This window comes from Phasianus colchicus, chromosome 18 (assembly GCF_987193195.1).
Source record: "Phasianus colchicus chromosome 18, bPhaCol1.hap1.1, whole genome shotgun sequence".
Lineage (NCBI taxonomy): Eukaryota > Metazoa > Chordata > Aves > Galliformes > Phasianidae > Phasianus > Phasianus colchicus.
Genome location: NC_143453.1, coordinates 6,458,775 through 6,475,534, shown reverse-complemented (window position 1 = coordinate 6,475,534; position 16,760 = coordinate 6,458,775). Strand labels below are relative to the sequence as shown.

The 16,760-nt window shown below is 44.4% G+C and overlaps 1 protein-coding gene across 3 annotated transcripts in view; it reads left to right on the top strand.

Annotated features, from left to right (window-relative positions):
* Window positions 1-16,760, top strand: part of KIAA1671 (KIAA1671 ortholog) — a 47,098-nt gene that overhangs the window by 10,357 nt on the left and 19,981 nt on the right. For 2 of the 3 annotated variants that reach the window (XM_031592416.2, XM_090152470.1), the window contains 5 exons: window positions 1,541-1,672; window positions 2,175-3,837; window positions 4,330-4,426; window positions 5,535-8,273; window positions 8,794-8,919. In XM_031592416.2, coding sequence (XP_031448276.2) covers window positions 2,228-3,837; window positions 4,330-4,426; window positions 5,535-8,273; window positions 8,794-8,919 — 4,572 coding nt within the window. In that variant the 5' untranslated portion in view covers window positions 1,541-1,672; window positions 2,175-2,227. Of the gene's footprint in view, window positions 1-1,540; window positions 1,673-2,174; window positions 3,838-4,329; window positions 4,427-5,534; window positions 8,274-8,793; window positions 8,920-12,900; window positions 13,223-16,760 lie in introns of those variants that run through there. The other variant, XM_031592420.2, reaches the window with a different exon arrangement.

Sequence of the window (16,760 nt, the reverse complement as noted above, 5' to 3'; positions counted from 1 at the left end):
TGGGCACACGGCGGCACTGGGACGCAGGTTGTGCAGGATGCGGTGCCAGTGGGGCGAGGTGCTTCTTTCCCCCACGTATCCACGCACTGGGTGAGCTTTAAGAGTCCCTTCTGACTCGATTCTGTGATTCTAAGATTTTGTTCTTCTTTTCAGTTTGGGGTCACGTTTGTCTTGTAGGATAGCTGAGTTATCCGAATTTAAAACCTGGAAATGGACTTCATGAGGTCATGTAGAAAAATGAGTTTTCAGCTCAGAAGCTGAGCGCAGCGCAGTGAAACGAAGCAGTGAGCGTAAGGAGAATGGGTAAATGGTGCTTTAGGAATGTTGGCTGGGGAAAATGAGCTGAGTGCTGTGAGCAAGGATTATGTCCTGCGTTATATAGCCACCTCCTTGCGTTCCACTGCGGATCAACTGTGATTCTGTTTAAGAAGCTCTGTGTTCTTTTCTTCTTTTCCGGAGAGAAAGAACTCTGATACTTGAGTACTGGAAGGCATCAGTGAATGCCCCATCCCTGCAGACACCCACGGTCAGGGACAGGGCTGTGAGCACTGCTGGAGCTGTGGGTGTCCCTGTGCACTGCAGGCAGTGGGAACAGACGGCCTCTGGAGGTCCCTTCTGACTCCCAGGGTTCTATGAAATCAGCATCTTGATTTCTTGCTACTGCTAGCATTGCCCTTGCTTCAGCAGTGTTCCTCTTTTGCTTTTAGGGCATAGCTGCTCTTCACAAAGCCTTTCATCCTTGGAATGTGAGAGCATTTTAATCGGATTTTGATGGTATTTCTTAGAATAAGGAGAGAGAGAGGAAGGAAGATTTCATGAGGATCTGTGAGATCGTGGAAGGAACAGATTGATGCTGATAAGCTGATTGGGTCCGGGACTATTTTGGAAAGAAGAGGCCACAGACTGGAGGGGTTTGGGGTGAGCAGTTGGGGCAGAAGTTTGAGTGCATTGGCAGGTGAAGGGGCCTGGCAAGGTGAGCCCGAGGGGAGGCAGCTGCTGCTGGTTTTCTCTCATCTCTGCAGTAAGAATGTGATTAAAGGCAGAGCTAATCTCCTGCCTTTATCGGGGAGATGTTGGAAAAAGTGCTTTGTCACGGTAGAATCTGTGTTTAGGTTGAAAATGGGCTGTTTGAAGGTCAGCCTGCAGGTAGGCCTTCCCACAAGGTTGTCGCAGAAAGGAGATTTACAATAGAAAGTAAATTACAGTAATTGAGATTACAGTAACACAGAGCTCAGTGTTTAACCAGTGATTGACAACACTTGAATTTGCAGACGGTACTCATTGAAATGTGGATTTAACTGTGTTTGCATTTAATAGCTATTGTGCGGACCAAATTATTTACCCTTCACGGTTGCAGGTGGTAGATTTTTGTTGATTCTTCAGTAACTGATAACTACACATTCTCTTATTCCATACAGTTAAATCCGGTGCCTTTGTTTCAGAGCAGGTGCCAGCATTTTGCCTTGAAATACTCAGTGGAATTACCCATGTAGATCTGATTGCGTGCCGTGCCAGACTCTGAATGTTCTCTGATTTGCAGGAGAGGTCCGGTCGGTGCTGCTGAAGTGATCCCTTCCTCTGGTTCTTAGTGTGATCTTGGCAAACTCCACTCTTCACTATGAGAAGTGAGTGGGCTCGGATCCATCAGCTGCAGCAGAACATGCACATCACGGTGAGTAGCAGCAAAGCTGTTGGGAATGCATGCGACGTGTGTTTGTTTCTGTTTAGCTGCAGGTTGTAACTGGTAAATAACAGCTTCAGTCACGCTGACCTCCATATTTTTGGTAGTGTGGAAGAATATACTTGCCAGCTATGTGTATTGTGAAAAGGAGTGGTTTGTACATCAACGTGGGGAAGCCTGCTTTAGAAAGAAATTATTTTTTAAAGCAATGTAACCAATGAAATTTGCTTGAGTACTGATAACTCAGTGCTGTACAGATGCTTTTGTAGGTTTTGCCATGTTTTTTTGTTTGTTGGGCCTAACTGATGAATAATGGTGTGTTTTGCTGTTGTTTTTTTTTTTAAGAGAAATAAGCTTTTTGTTCTGTGATGCACATGCATATCTAAAACACACCTTAATCTAAGCTTAACTACCTCCTGAATTGAAGTTAGAATGAATTTGTTGGATGTTTGTGCTGACTCTACAGCAATGCTTGTGTTTTCTTTCCTTGTAGATTCTCCTTCTTTGTTGGATTTTTTCAGTTCTGTTGAATGTGTAATTACAACTATGGCAACAAGAGTTGAAATAAATTCTACTTTGGCGTCTTTGACGACAGTACCTGACTTAAATGAGATCAGAACTGAAGATAAATCACAGCGAGTGTATGTAAGCGTGCTCTCAGATGTAAGCAGCAAAACAAAGGAGCCTTCAGCATCACTAACGCTTGAAGAGAAGAACAAATTTGGGAGCACTCTGAGATCTGCAACAATGCCATCGCTGGGATCAAGGCCAAGACTCTTCCCCAAACCTTTTTCTAAAGATACGCCTTCAGATACTTTTGCAAATGTAAAACCACCTCTTACAGCTTTTAGATCAAGCAGTCTTATTAGAAAGCCTTCTGAAGAAACAACATCTGCCAAGGTATCGGCTGGAAATGTTCCTCTGTTAGTAGATCAGAAAGCCATTGGAAATGAAAGCAAGGCTGGCAGCGAAATGGTCACAAACATGACCTTCTATAGTGGTCACAATACGAATACTGTCATTCTTTTTGAGACGGCGGGCACAGAGCAGTCAAAGGTAAGCCTGGCCCAAGGAAAAAGGGCTGCTGACGACCGCAGAGTGTTGAGTACTATGCAGACAAAAGAGCCTCAGTGCAGCGTGAAGCAGGAGAAACCATCTCAGCCATCACCTGAGACATCCAGGAATCCTGAAGGGTCCCTTCACAGGCAGATATCGCTTTCCTCCAGTCTTCGACCAGTCTCCTGGAACTCCCTCAAAACTGGAGAAAAGAGAGATGCTACTGAAGATCATCCAGCGGAGAAAAACAACACTGATGCAAATAACGTGAACAGTAGAGTTGATTTCTCTCTTGATGTGCAGCAAAGGCCGAAACCTAGACCAGTATCTGCTGTTTTTCTGGAATCTTTGAGAGATCAAAAGCATCGTACTGTGGAAGCTTCTGAGGAAAAGTCTCCTACAGAGAAATCGTGGGTTAGGAAACCAAGGCCTTTGTCCATGGACCTGACAGCTAAATTTGAACTTAAAGACCTTTCTACGAGCAAGAAGACTTGCTCATCCCATGAGAGCAAGGAGAGCATATCAGTAACTTCTCTTACTGACGTGGGCAGCCATGGTCAGTCTGAAACGGGGCCAAAAACTGAAGAAATGGAATTCGATAAAGGCAGCTCTTCAAAAACAACTTTGAAATGCAGTAGTCAGGAGATTGGCATCCTAAATAAAGGAAAACACACGTGGGAAGCAAAGCAGAAATCTGAAAGTGACCAAACTGAGACGAAACCAAGCGTAGTGACTAATTTGCATAGTTCCGAGAGAGCCTTTGAAAGCACTGGTGAAAGCAGAACAAACAGGGAAGGGAAGAGGTTGGATCAAAAGGAAACGTGTGTGTTCCTCAGCGCCGAAAGCCCTGCAGCTTCCTCAGAGAAGGAAAACAGCATCGTAAGAGGAAGTGTTAAAAAACACATCAGTTTGTTCACATCAGAAAATCCCAGTACCTCTGTAGATACAGAGACTCCCCCATCGGCTGCTGAGAGGGAAAACAAGTGCGTGAACATCCAGCAGAGAATCAAAGAACTGACAACAGAAAGCACTGATGCTAAGCCAGGAAATCTTCGCAGACCGCTGCAATCGCGACCGCTTTCTGCAGACCTGACAAAGATGTAGGTTTCAGAAACGTTCTGCTTAATTCTCTTGATTTCATTGAGTTCCATAATTCAAGGTCAGGCTGGACCAGGCTCAGAGCAGCCTGATCTGGATGTCCTCATGCATTGCAGGCAGTGGGACCAGATGGCCTTTGAAGGTCCCTTCCAGCACTGGGATGGAAATATGGAAGATAAATATAACTGAGGCATGAGAATGTTAATATATATATATTTTTTTTACCATTTTGCATTATCATGCATCTTAAAAATCTTATGGTATACAATAAGCTATATTGCTTCCTGAAAAATTGTTAGTCCTTTGGTCTAGATGCAGTAAAACCACTGAATACCATTAGTTGTGACACGAAATAGCAGTGTTTCCTCTCTAAGAAATACTTTCTGGGTGATTTCTTTTTGATGTGAGATGATGAATCATCGGTCTGCTTTGGTAGAAAGTGTAAATGTTAACTAATTGGATCTGAAAGAACTGAATGGAGCCTTTTGTCTTAGGTTTTCGAGTCCAACATCATCAACCAGTGAAGTGAAGCCAGAGAAAGCTGCTGAAGTTAGGAACGGCTCTGGGAGTGAAACGCAAGAACATCAAAAAGTAAGAAGATGGCATCAGACAGCGTAGCCTCCAGTTAGGCTGCCTTTGGAGTGCAGAGAGCCCTGTACTCTGCAGCCCATGCATCTTTCCCAATCAATGACTTTAAAGTGGGCATAAGGAGTATTAAGAATGGCATAATCCTAATAGGTTTACTTGTGTAAGTCTATCTTTAGACACTGGATGGGGACGCGCTGCTGAAGTATGGGAGGATGGTGTTGAGCTTTTACAAAGTTAAATGTGCATGCTGTTAAAGGCATGCAGTGGTATAAAGTGAAACAGACTGTGTGCTACTTTAATGGAACTTTTAGTGTATGTGGACGACAGCTGTTGTGGTTCCATGTAGCAATTAGCCTTCATTTTCTGTAAGGATTGCATTGCATGAATGTACCAAATTTCCACATCTGAGTCACAGTTCCTTATTATATGCTGTGTGTTTATCAGTCTCCTAAATAATGTTTAGTTTAGCAGTTTTGACCACTGAATTCTGTACAGATAGCGCAGTGCTATAAAAGCTGTTTGACTGCCCTTGTTTCTAAGGGACGTTTTGGCATTTCAAAACAACTTCTCTGCTGACACTTCATAGCACTGGAGATCTAATGTTGTCTTGAGGATATTTCTTGTGAGCTCTTATGGCTGTGTGTTTTTCTTCCTGTGTAGGTTTAAGACAGGAGTGTGTGTGATAGAGAAACTCACAGCTTGGTTAAAGCATCTCCATAGATTAATTTCCTTTAAAAGGAGATAAATTCGCTTTAAAAGGAAAATCTTCCATTAATGGAAGCACTGTTTTCAGAATTAGACAATAAAGTAGGATTAAAAACATTCCCTTGATCAGTGGGTTTTGTTTTTTTTTTAAACCCTTAAGTCAATTCCTAATGTTACAATTTTTAACTTGAAAAATGATGAACCCTTGTAGGACGAGGCAGTGAATATTAAGCTGTAATTCAGACTGGTGCCATGCATTGCTGCTTAGATTACTGGTGTCTCAGTGGATTTTTGTGTTTAGAGAAGAGGGATGTGGTTAACTTGCATAGGCTGCGTAGTGAAAGTGAGTAAATGTTTTATTTAAAGGTGTGTAACAGTCATAACTGTTGTGTTTTTTTTGTTCCAGAGCAAGGAGATGACCATGCTTGCTCACAGCGGAGATCCCACCGAGGTGCAAAGTGCTGGGAACCCTTGGAAATCCCGGCAGGTTTTAAAAATAACCAACAGAACAGATCAGACGGAGACAAAGGGAAGCTTCCCTGGAGACAGCCAGCGCTTTTCTCAGCAAAGTGAAAATTCCGTCTCGTTCACAAGCAGCTTTGAAAAAAGATTGAAACCAACCAATGTGACGGAAAAAACCTGCATTAAAACTGTCCGAGCCACCATGTTTGACCATAATGTTCAGAGGCACAATGTTGCTGACGATCTTCCTGGAACTGCTTTGCCCCTGAAAATGAGTGGTGAGCTCGAAGCAAAGCCTGACGTGGTGACTTTGGGTCACACCAGGCGTTCGTGGGTGGGAGAAGCTTTTGCAGGCAAGTCTGCTTCTAGGGATCCTAATGATTTCTTCTCCAGTGAATGCACTTTATCTGAACGAAAAAAAGACTTGGATAAAACTGAAAATGATCCAGTATTAATAGCTGAAAAAATACCTTACTCTACAAACAAAAGTAAATGCTCTGGAATAAATGAGAAAACAAGCAAGCTACTTGCTGAAATGAAAACGGACAGGAGTGAAGACTCTTCCACTGATGAAACAGGAAGGTCTAATCTGGTGAAATGCTCTTCTGAGAAAAGGAGTTTAAGACAAGGAGGAATAGACTATGAATTTGGACCCAGCTTTGGTCACGAAGTTATCTCAACCAGTGTGAAAAAACAGCAGGTCCATTCGTCTTCGGTGCTTCTCAGTGGGCAGTTATGTAAATCTTCCAGTAGCCTCCATCCTGATGTGAAAGAGGAATCTAGAGCTTTTGCTGTGAGGAGGAGTCTAGACTCAAACTGCAAAGACCAAGACTTTGGTTTACGTAGTACGGCTCCTGAAAACAGAGAAAAAATCAGAGCAATAGATCCAGAAGAAAAGGTCAGGAGAACTAAAAGTAGCATCTCTGATTTAAAGACTTCTGAAAGGTGGAGAAGGAAAACCTTGCCTCATGATTCTGTCAAGGCAGAAGAAATCAGCTGGCTCACGCCTGAAAATACAAAAAGGCTGAGCTGGGCAGATTCATTGCAATTGGAAGAAGGTTCGCTTAAAAAGAGAAATATCAAAGAGCGGATGGAGGGAAGTGAGGCGAACCAAACTGCTCCTGGCAGTTCTGATGAGCACTTGAAAAATCAGAGTTCTGCCTTTGAACCAAAGGCAACGTATTTTGCAGTGACTTACCAAATTCCCAGTATCAAAAAAGAGAAAAGCTTTGTTGGTACTTCTAGTACAAGTAGTAAGATTTCTAGCTCAAGTGAGGGAGGAACAATTAATCTGGGTCCTGATTTTTCTGGTAGGTCCAAACAAGATAAAAGCACGATGAGTACGGATTGTAGAGAAGAGTCACGAGAAGTGTACGTTAAAAAGGAGTGGGTAAAAGGGGAGGACAAAGATAATGCTTCTTCCAAAAACACTGCATCTGGTAACTTTCACGTATTTGGGAAAGATAACCAGAAGCATTATGAAAAAGGTCTGGATCAATCTAAAGAGAAAGTTATAGATGTTGATGCTTTTCTGTTAAAACAGGAACGGGAAAATATGGCTCAAAGTGATCTCAAAAGTAGCAGAGGAAAGCTCTCCTCTTACCATGAACCCCGATCCTCCCTGCACTTTGCACAGCTGCACAAAGATGCTGAAGTAGTCACGCAGAAGAGCAGCGAAAGCAGCTATGGTGTATCTGGAAGGAAGAATGAGGATGGTTACAGGCCCCAAGTGCTTGATATTGATGCCCTTATGGCAGAATATAAAGAAGAATCGGTGAAGGGCAGTAGTATCCAAGACAAGGTCTCTGAGGAGCATAGTTTATTTGGTAGGAACAAATCAAAGAGCAAAAGGAATGTGTCAGACAGGGTGACTTCTTCCTATACCTGGAAAGAGTGGAAGGGACCGGATCACCATGCTGTTAGTAACAAACAGGGTGAGCGTGTGGAGGAGTACCACAGGCCAGAGAAATTGGTTCCAACTGAAAAGAGCAGAGAGAAATCGGATTCCCATGGCCCCGAGTCTGATAAACAGAAGTCCAAAGACAGAAAGTTAAGCTCCCCTCCCTGGGAAAATCCCAGCTGCTTGTTTCCAGATAAGTTTGCCAATTCTCCTGTGGAGTTCACTGCGAAGAAAACATTCATCATCGATGATGATCAAGACCTGAATTTAACTTCCAGGAACCAAAGTTCACAAGTTGTGATTGACAGGGTACAGCCTGTACACGCAGTTGGTGTGGACCAAAAATTGGAAGTTAATTTTGCTTCCAGGCTGTCCATAAAGGCCAATGATGGGCTATTACAGAAGAAGGTGGTCACAAAAGAACAGTTCTCAGAGGTGACTCTGGAAGGTGACTGGAGCAAAAACGTAGTGAGGAGCTGTGTAACAAAGGACAGAGATGATGTGAGTAAGGTGACCTGTGCCAACGACTCTTCCAACGTGAAAAGTAAGACAAAAGATTGGAAGGGCTATACATCTGGCTTAGGAAGTGCACCCCCAGATCTGAGGCGCTCCTATTCAGAGAAGAGCCGCCCAGGAAAAGATGGTCTAGCACTCATGCAAGAAGTGAGGGGAAGAAAGGACCTGTACCTCTCCAGGCAGAGCTTCCCACCAGAGGGTGTGGATAATGGATGGAAAACCAAGGTCTCATCTCAGTCGGAACCTTTCTTCCACGAGGATAAGAAGGTATTGCCAAATAGTACTTAATGCTTCCTGTAACTGGAAATGAAAGCCAGGAAAAGATTTTGTTATGTCTCAGTAGGGTTTTGGGTGTTAAGTGTGACACGCACACACGTTTCAATAGATGTCGTTTCCTTTTGGTGTATTTTCTCATGGGATCTGTGTTGTACCAGACTCTGTGTTTCAAGTGCATAAATACTAATTCTCTTTACAGAGAAATCTCTGAAAGGTGTGCATGTGTTGTTAATGCCTTGAACACTAGGGGGTTACATTGCTGACTCGGCTGCTTTGTTTTTATACATATCAGGTTATTGAATTCCCCTCATTTATCCCTGAAACTTCAGTGCTGGCATCGATGTTGGTGAAATGCAGGTGGTTCCCTGATGCAGGTGTCAGGTCAATGCATGAATGCACAGCCAGTTGGGTGTTGATGGGTACAATCTTTTTCCATTTTGTAGTTTCAAAGGGCATTTTGTGTATGCCTATATATGTCTTCTTAGTGATGCCTTTGCCGTTCTTTTAACAGGCTCCTAGGAAAGAGTGGACCAAGCAGAGTTCAGAAAAAACAGATGGAAGAGAATTTTCATTTGTTTCTACACAGAGAAGAAGTCGCAGCTTTTTTTATAAAGACAGAAGGGCGGAGAGCATAACGGTATGTTGTTGTGGAGGAGGTTCTTGGGTTAGGGGGGAGATGAAGGAGATGCAGCCTGGCTTGTTTCATTCAGAGCTGTTTTCCCTGTTTTTTCAAATACTTGTGAAGGAGAGTATGTGGCTTCTTAGCAGGAGGAGCAGATGTTCTTCCTATGGAGTTTAACTAGTAGGGAATGCTTTCACCACACTGGTCTATGCCAGGTCTCCTAGCATAGCACATTAACTGTACAGCTTGTTTATGTTTCTTTCTAAACAAAGAGTTTTCATCCTGAACTCTTAAGGCATGGGACTAGGTCATTATGCTGCTTGTCTTTCTCAGCTTAGCTAATGAAAATTGGTTATTGCGGTCTCTTCTGGAAAGCCGTGTGGACAAATAGAACTGGATCACAGTCTGAAAAATTATGAGTTTAATTTTCTTTCTGTAGGCAATAGGCAGACAACTAATTACATGAATAATCACAGCTTACTTTTCTCAGCAGTCTGATTTTTCTCTTAGTGGTTGGTGGTTGGGTGATGTTCTCCTGGCTTGCAGGAAGACCTCTTATGTCAGCCCATACATAAACTTGATTTTAGGAAACAGTTAACATCCTATCTCCTGAAACGCAGAGCAAAGATCTGAATCTTTCCAAAATTGCAAAATAAATGAAACATCAGTGTGTTCTGTGAAAAACCAAGGATTTAAATAGCGTATCAACAACACAGAGCTCTGATTTTGTGGGAGGTGGTGATGCTCCCAATGAAATCCTTCCTTACTGGATGGACTGGCTCTGATTCATTGCAAGTGCTGTGCTTTTTTTGTTTGTTTGTTTGTTTTTTAACCTTGTGCATAAATCCAGTTTTGGCACAGTAGAACAATCCTGTGGTGACTTCAGAGTGCCCTCTTTTATAATTCTATATGCACGTTTGTATATAGAATATATATATGTGTAAATATATATACATATATATAGAATATTTGTACTTAGAAAATCTGACTGTTCTGCATCTTCTCAAAATCATTCTATTTTTGTAGAGAAGATGACAAGAATGTCACCATTCTTCCTTGTCCCAAGGTCAAGTCTCATCTCTTGGGCTGCTAGCACACTCGTGTGGCGATGGGATGCATTGCTCTCTTCAGAGCCTCTTTTTGTAATTGCTCACAATGCTGTTGTTGCTGCAGCTGAGGAGAGGAAGTGCTGGCAGGCTTATGTTGTGTGCTCCTGAAGAAAAAGAAAACCCAACACAATGACTTTTGACAGTCTGTATTGGCTTTGTAAACAAGTTTCTCAACAAAAGCTTTGGAAACAAACTTATACTGTTATGATTCCAGCCTTAAAACTTCATGGGAGGTACAGAGGGCTGTTATCCCCTTGTCTTTCCCATTCTTGGCATGGGATTCAGATTGACTAACCACGAGTGGGAAGTCTGGATTGCTTATAGACCTGGTGGTTATCATCCAGTCCTTCAGAGTTACTGTATGCAACCTGTTTGTAGTGCAAATATGCAAAGATAGCTGTTGGCAGTGTAGAACGTGTGGGGAAAAAACTACTGTCAGAAGTGGCTTTGGGGTAATAGAACTCGCCGTGCCTCCATGTGGCCCTGAGCCCCATGTGAATGTCACAGGAGGCTGTGGAGCAGAGCTGTTGCTGGCACTGAGGTCAGTAACGCCTTGTGCTCATCTGAAAGAAGATAACTTTTGCTGTTTGTACGTTGTAATGCTTCCCTCTGGTGGAGGAATAGAATCCTGAAGTCACTGTGCAGGAAAATCAAGGTTCAGAATCAAGTGGAAGCATTGAGTTTACTTCCTGAGTGTTGTCACTAGGTCACGTCCTTTAGTGCCACATCCATGCGCCCCTGTGCAAATCTTTTGGCTTTTCCTGTTGCTTGAGGATTAGAACATCATCATTAAGATTGGAAAAGACCTTTAAGATCACCAAGTCCAACTTATGCCCACTCATAGAATCAGAGTCATCGAGGTTGGAGAATACCTCCAAGGTCATCCAGTCCAACCATCAGCCCAACCCCTGAATGCTCACTAACCTGTCCCTCAGTGCCACATCTCCATGTTCCTTCAGCACCTCCAGGGATGGGGACCCCAGCATCTCCCTGGGCAACCTGTGCCAATGTCTGACTGCTCTTTGGGAGAATAAAATTTCCCTAATGGAAAATTTATTAGTGGAGGCTTCAGGTCACAACAGTCATCCTTTTTATCAACCCAAAGTCTACCTGCTTTCCTGCAGCAGAGAAAGCAACACTTTCTCGCTGATTTATTTGTTAGGAATGGACTTGAGACCTCAGTTTCTGCTATAAAATCAGTGCAGGAAGAAATATAAAAATCCCAGCATTTAATGCCCTACGTTGTACTTCATCTCTCTCCATTTTCCCCACTGTGAAATCAGTGGTTTGGTCAACACGCTCTCTTAATTAACCTTGATTATAATCTTTGCTGCTACTGTTTTTTTTTTTTATTTTAACTTGTGACTGAATGTGTTATAAATATTTAAGTGCTAAGGTACAATTACTAAAGATATTCCAACACAGAATCATAGAATGGTTTGAGCTGAATGGCCAAAAGGGCCATCTGGTCCCACTCCCCTGCAGTGCACGGGGACACCCACAGCTTGATGCTGGAGCTGCAGCGTGCTGTGGTGAGCCATGTGAATCATGGAAGACGTTTTCAAGTGGTGTCTTTCACCACTTGTTCCTTCTCAGCTGACACAGGTCTCTGGTTCTGACGTTGGGTCACAAACCTCAGTGCCTGATTCAGTCATCAGAGCTGATATGAGGTAAAAAGTGCGGAATGTGCCACGTGGGTCAACCCTGGGCAGGAGGAGTAAGAAGGAAGGGGCCAAACTCTTGAGCAGGGTGTGTGTGATAGGACAAGGGAAGATGGTTTCAAACCAGAAGAGGGTGATTTAGGTTGGATGAAAGGAAGGGGTTGTTTGCACTGAGGGCAGTGAGGCACTGCACAGGGTGCCCAGAGAGGTGGTGCTGCCCCATCCCTGCACACAGCCATGGCCAAGGCATGGGGCTGTGAGCACTGCTGGAGCTGTGGGTGTCCCTGTGCACTGCAGGCAGTGGGAACAGATGGCCTTTGGGGGTCCTTTCCACCTCAAATGCTTCTATGATGATGAAGTGACAACCTGGGTTGCAGCTATGACTTGCAACCAACATATATATGGTTAAAAGCAAAGTGCTTGATACTAGAACTGGGGTTCCAAAGCCTCTGGTTCTTTACTTGATTTGTTGTTTTTTTTCATCTTCGTTTTTACTTTGGTGAGACAGTCTGGTATCCATAGTGCAGTGATACATAAACACAGTTATTTGAGGCTGATGCGTGGGTGGGAATGCTTTACCAAAATCATGAGCTGACTTTTAAAACTAACTGCTAGAGAAGGTAAATATTTTATAAACATGCACGGATGAAGGGTAGTGGGATGAAGGGTAGTGGGACCCATCCCAGCTCCCCAGTGCTCCCCAGTCTGCCCACAGCAGCTCCGCTGTGCCCAGCAAAAAGCAAGCTCTCTTGTCTTCTGATGGTGTAAAGCCTCTGATATTACAGCTTCCCTCCTCTCCAGATGGAAGCTAGAAACCAGTCGTGTGCATATTGTTCTGCTAGCCTAAAAACTGAGTCAGTCTGGAATTAAAAGCTCCAGGCATGGCTCAGACAAAGCAGAAGCAGCTTGCGGTGCTGTGCCTGCAGTGGTGCTCCCCACCAGGCCCTCACCACCCCAGCTTCCTATTCCAGCAGCCCTAGGGATGACGGGTGCTGGATGGCAGCCTCACTTCTCCAGGCTTTTTTCCTTTTTTGGTCATATTGCTTTCTTGGGAGCACTCCAGTCCTATATACATATTTTAAAAAAAAAAAAGGACACTTGTTGTGTCTATTTCTTCTTGTCCACGGGAGGCGTTTTTATATTAAAAGCAGCTTTTCTTTCACGTGTGTACTTTTTTTTTTCTTCTTGTACGCGAGAGAACAAATAAGGTCAGCTCTCAATCTAGACCACGGATTAACGAGACGGGTGAACTCGGAGCGGCGAGATGCTCAATCACAAGTGGGGAAGTCACATGGGAGCTCAGCGCTGCCCATAAGTAGCCCCAGCATCTGTTAAAGGCGCAGAGCTCAGCTGGCGATGTGGGTGCAGATAGCATCGCTCGTTCGGCACGCTGCCTTTAAGTGTGTGGGTGTGCTCCTGGCTGCTGCTGGAGGAGGGGAGCGCGGGCAGCCCGGCCCGAAGGAGGATGGTTCGGCGTTAGCTTTGCACTCTAGAAGAATGGAGTATTACTACTGCCCGCGTTTGTTGAAGTTCTTGCAGTATTTGTGGGTAAGTGTCTCCTTCGCCGCCGTCGCGCTGAAGGGTTTGAGCTGTTCTCAGCAGTCACAGGGCGGTTTGTAGGCAGGGGTGATGTTGCTTTGCAAGTCCCTTCGTGCTCTCTCTGATCTTGGGATGTATTTGATGCAACAGGTTCTTTTGTCTTTAATGCCAGCTTACAGTGACGAGACTGTGGACTGCTTAGAGGTGCCTCTGGAAACCCTTTGGCTGAAATTTCTTGTTTATATCTAAGAGTTCTGCACACTGCACGCTCGCATCCTTCCCTGCTTGCTCAGGAGCAACCCTTGGGCTCTGCTTCCCAAAACTTCCCTTCTCCTGCTGCAGCCAGGGCTGCTGCCAGCTGTGTGAGCGAAACAGCCAGCACTAACAGCATTGGAATTGTGTGTTTCCACCATTTCTAACGTGAGTGTTTTGGTAGGTTTCTCCTTCTCAGCGTGCACTTCCTCTTTAAACAGCTCTGAGGCCCCTCTTCAATGACAAGCTCCTTTAAGTGTGCTGCTTTCCCTGCCAGCTGCACAGAGGCTTCTATTTGTCACATAGAGCCACATTTGAAGGGATAAGATTAATTTCTGTAAGCCTTCATGAATGGACACTAGGTCCAATGTCATGCTTTAATTTCTTTAATTTTTTACAAGCCTTCCTGTGTATGTGCTCTGGTTGGCAGTGAGATGAGATTCTCTGCTGTAAAGTCCTTGGGAAACTGTAATATTGTAAAACATGGAACTCTTTGGACATTTCAGAGCAGGTTTGCTGTGTATACGGTCTTTTAGAGACCTGGAAATATTCCACAAGCGTTACTGTATAGCCTCTCACACTGTTGCAAGAGACTGTTGGAGAATAAGTGTGATATTCATAGAATTATATAAACTTATTTATATAAATATTAAGAAGTTTTAAGGGAAGAGCACAGCAGTCACTTTATTTTTGTGCGTGTGTTGGCGTTGTGTCTGAAGGCTGCTAAGGAGATAATTATCAGTTCTTTCTCTTTCAGGAGTAACCAGAGATGTCAGGGTTAGTTGTCAAGCTCTGCATTATTTAATCCATCTTGGGCAGCTAAGATATTCATTAGGTAGACCTGGAGAAGAATACAACTCTTAATTAAAAAACATTATCATGAAAATGCACTTTTAAAGCCACTGCTGGGAGTTATACATCTCTTCTGCCATGTATGTTGCTTTCTTGCACTGTTGTGTTGGACATCATTGGACTCTCTCAGTGCCAACCACTGGCTGATTACATGCTGTTGCCTCTCCTAGCCTTTAAATAGGGCATTTACTGTTGTGACGTGTAGGAAAGGTTTCTAAATAACATCTTGGTGGTGGGTTTTTTTTGTGACAAAATGTCTGTGGTCAGCCTGAGCGCATGGGAAGCGGTCAGTGGTCACCAAGACGTCAGCACGGTGCTCAGTTTCTGAGAAGCATCTGTGCTGGGGGCAGAATGCCTTGTTGGGTAACAGTGTTTGGTTTATTAATTCAATGAGAGCTGTGATAACGAGGAGAAAAGCAGGCTTATCAAACCTGGACCATTTACACCATTGCTGAGGCTTGCTGCAGCAGTCTGAGATATTGCAGCTCTTCCCTTTAGGTTTGTGTCCCCTTTATGTGATGCATAACATCGAAGCAGGGTGCTGAGAAGCCAAGATCCTGGGGAGGAGCGAACGTTGAGTTTCTTGATGGCAGCAGATGGAGTAACAGAAGCTTCTGAGAACTTATTCCTTCAACTGTACCCGCTAGGTGAAAGTAAATAAAGGGGGAGAAAAGCTAAGAGTGTTGATGGAGCCTCACAGATGGCTACATCAGGCTTCATGAATCTTTGGAATGGCAGTTCAGGAATGCAGAGGCTCCTGGCTGGTGATGTAAGAGTCTGGTTTGGTCAGATGAAGCGATGCCTCTTGGAGCAGGGGAGGAGCAGGACTTCCTCACAGCACACTGCCATGGTCTGTACCTCAGCAGCTGAAGTGCAGAGGCTGAGTCATAGATCTCAGTATTCACCACATCGTCATTTCCTTCTCTGTTCTGTCATATACCTTCTTCCTAGCACCGATCTGTTCATCATCTTTAATTGGCTGTTTATTGTAATCATGTATTCATATGCCAGTCATTCGGTGACCCGAGCTATATTGATCATAGTTGAGTGTTTTCCAGGGTACATGGTGTATTCATCCTCCTTTTTACAGCTGGTGAGGAGTTTTGCTGCAGCTGATACAAGATATCTTTGGATCTGACTTGCCCAGGAAGCCCCTGCAGTGCTGCTCAGTGGTCTGATGGCCAGTGCTGCTAGTGGAGTGCTCTCAGGTGCTTCTGTTCCTGTCCATAACCACCTCAGTTATCAGCAATTCTTGCTCCACCCCAGGTTTTTTTGCAGAATGTTGCAACATCGTGATGCAATCTCTTTTTAATGTAGCTGTAGGAGCACATTGATAAACAATTAATCAGGTGCATTAAAACCAGGTAATCTAAGCCAGCTTTGCAAACAGAGGGCAAGCTCCTTGCAGTGGGGGCAGAGCTGGAAAGAGAGGAAAACTCTGGATGGGCTCCAGAAGAGATGGGTTCCTGTTCTGAGCAGCAGCTCTGCTGGGTGCTCAGTGGGAGCCTGGCTCAGCCCTGCACAGGGCTCTGGAGCCTCCAGTTGTGCTGCTGCTGGGGTGTCTGAGGCAATAAGCAGCCAAAATCAGGGGGCTCGGTGGAGAGCTGTGTGAACATCGGTCATTCTGGATGGACAGAGCTGGCAAAGCTGGGAGCAGGTGCTGGAGAGCACCATGCTGCTGTGGAAAGAGAGGGGTTGGCTTCTTCTGGATACCCCATGTAGGAAGAGATAGTTACATCCCAGCATCTCATGCAATGTGTATTTTGTTAATTTCAACGAGGCAGGAAAAGACGTCTGGGGCAGGGGAGTGGTGGAAGGTGCTGAAAACTTGATAAAATACAGAGATGCTGCAAGGATGGCCATGGCTCCACTGTAAAACAAGAAGTTCACTTTTATTCCGCCTGTGGGGCACCAGTGTTCCTTTTACCTCATTTTCTTGTGTAATGGGAAGGGGTGATATCAAATAAGCTTACGGTACATTCATAGAATCACAGACTCATAGAATGGTTGGAGTTGGAAAGGACCTCCAAAGGCCATCTGCTCCCACTGCCTGCTGTGCACAGGGACACCCACAGCTCCATCAGTGCTCACAGCCCGGTCCCCTGAGCGTGGCTGTGTGCAGGGATGGGGCAGCACCACCTCTCTGGGCACCCTGTGCAGTGCCTCACTGCCCTCAGGGACAAAACTTCTTCCTTATATCCTCTCAAATCTCCTCCCTTTGAGTTTGAAACCGTTTTCCCTTGTCCTATCCACTCAAGAGTCTGTCCCCTTCTTTCCTACTTTGGGTACTGATTCAGACACTTCAGTTAGTGAAGATGATGTTTGATTAACCTGCAGGATGATGAGCTTTAAAAATATCCTAGCTGTGTGGTCAAAATGTGGGTTAGAAGAACGCTGTGTTTCTTCCTGCTCAGCATACCTTGTTCCTCTATTTCTAACTCAG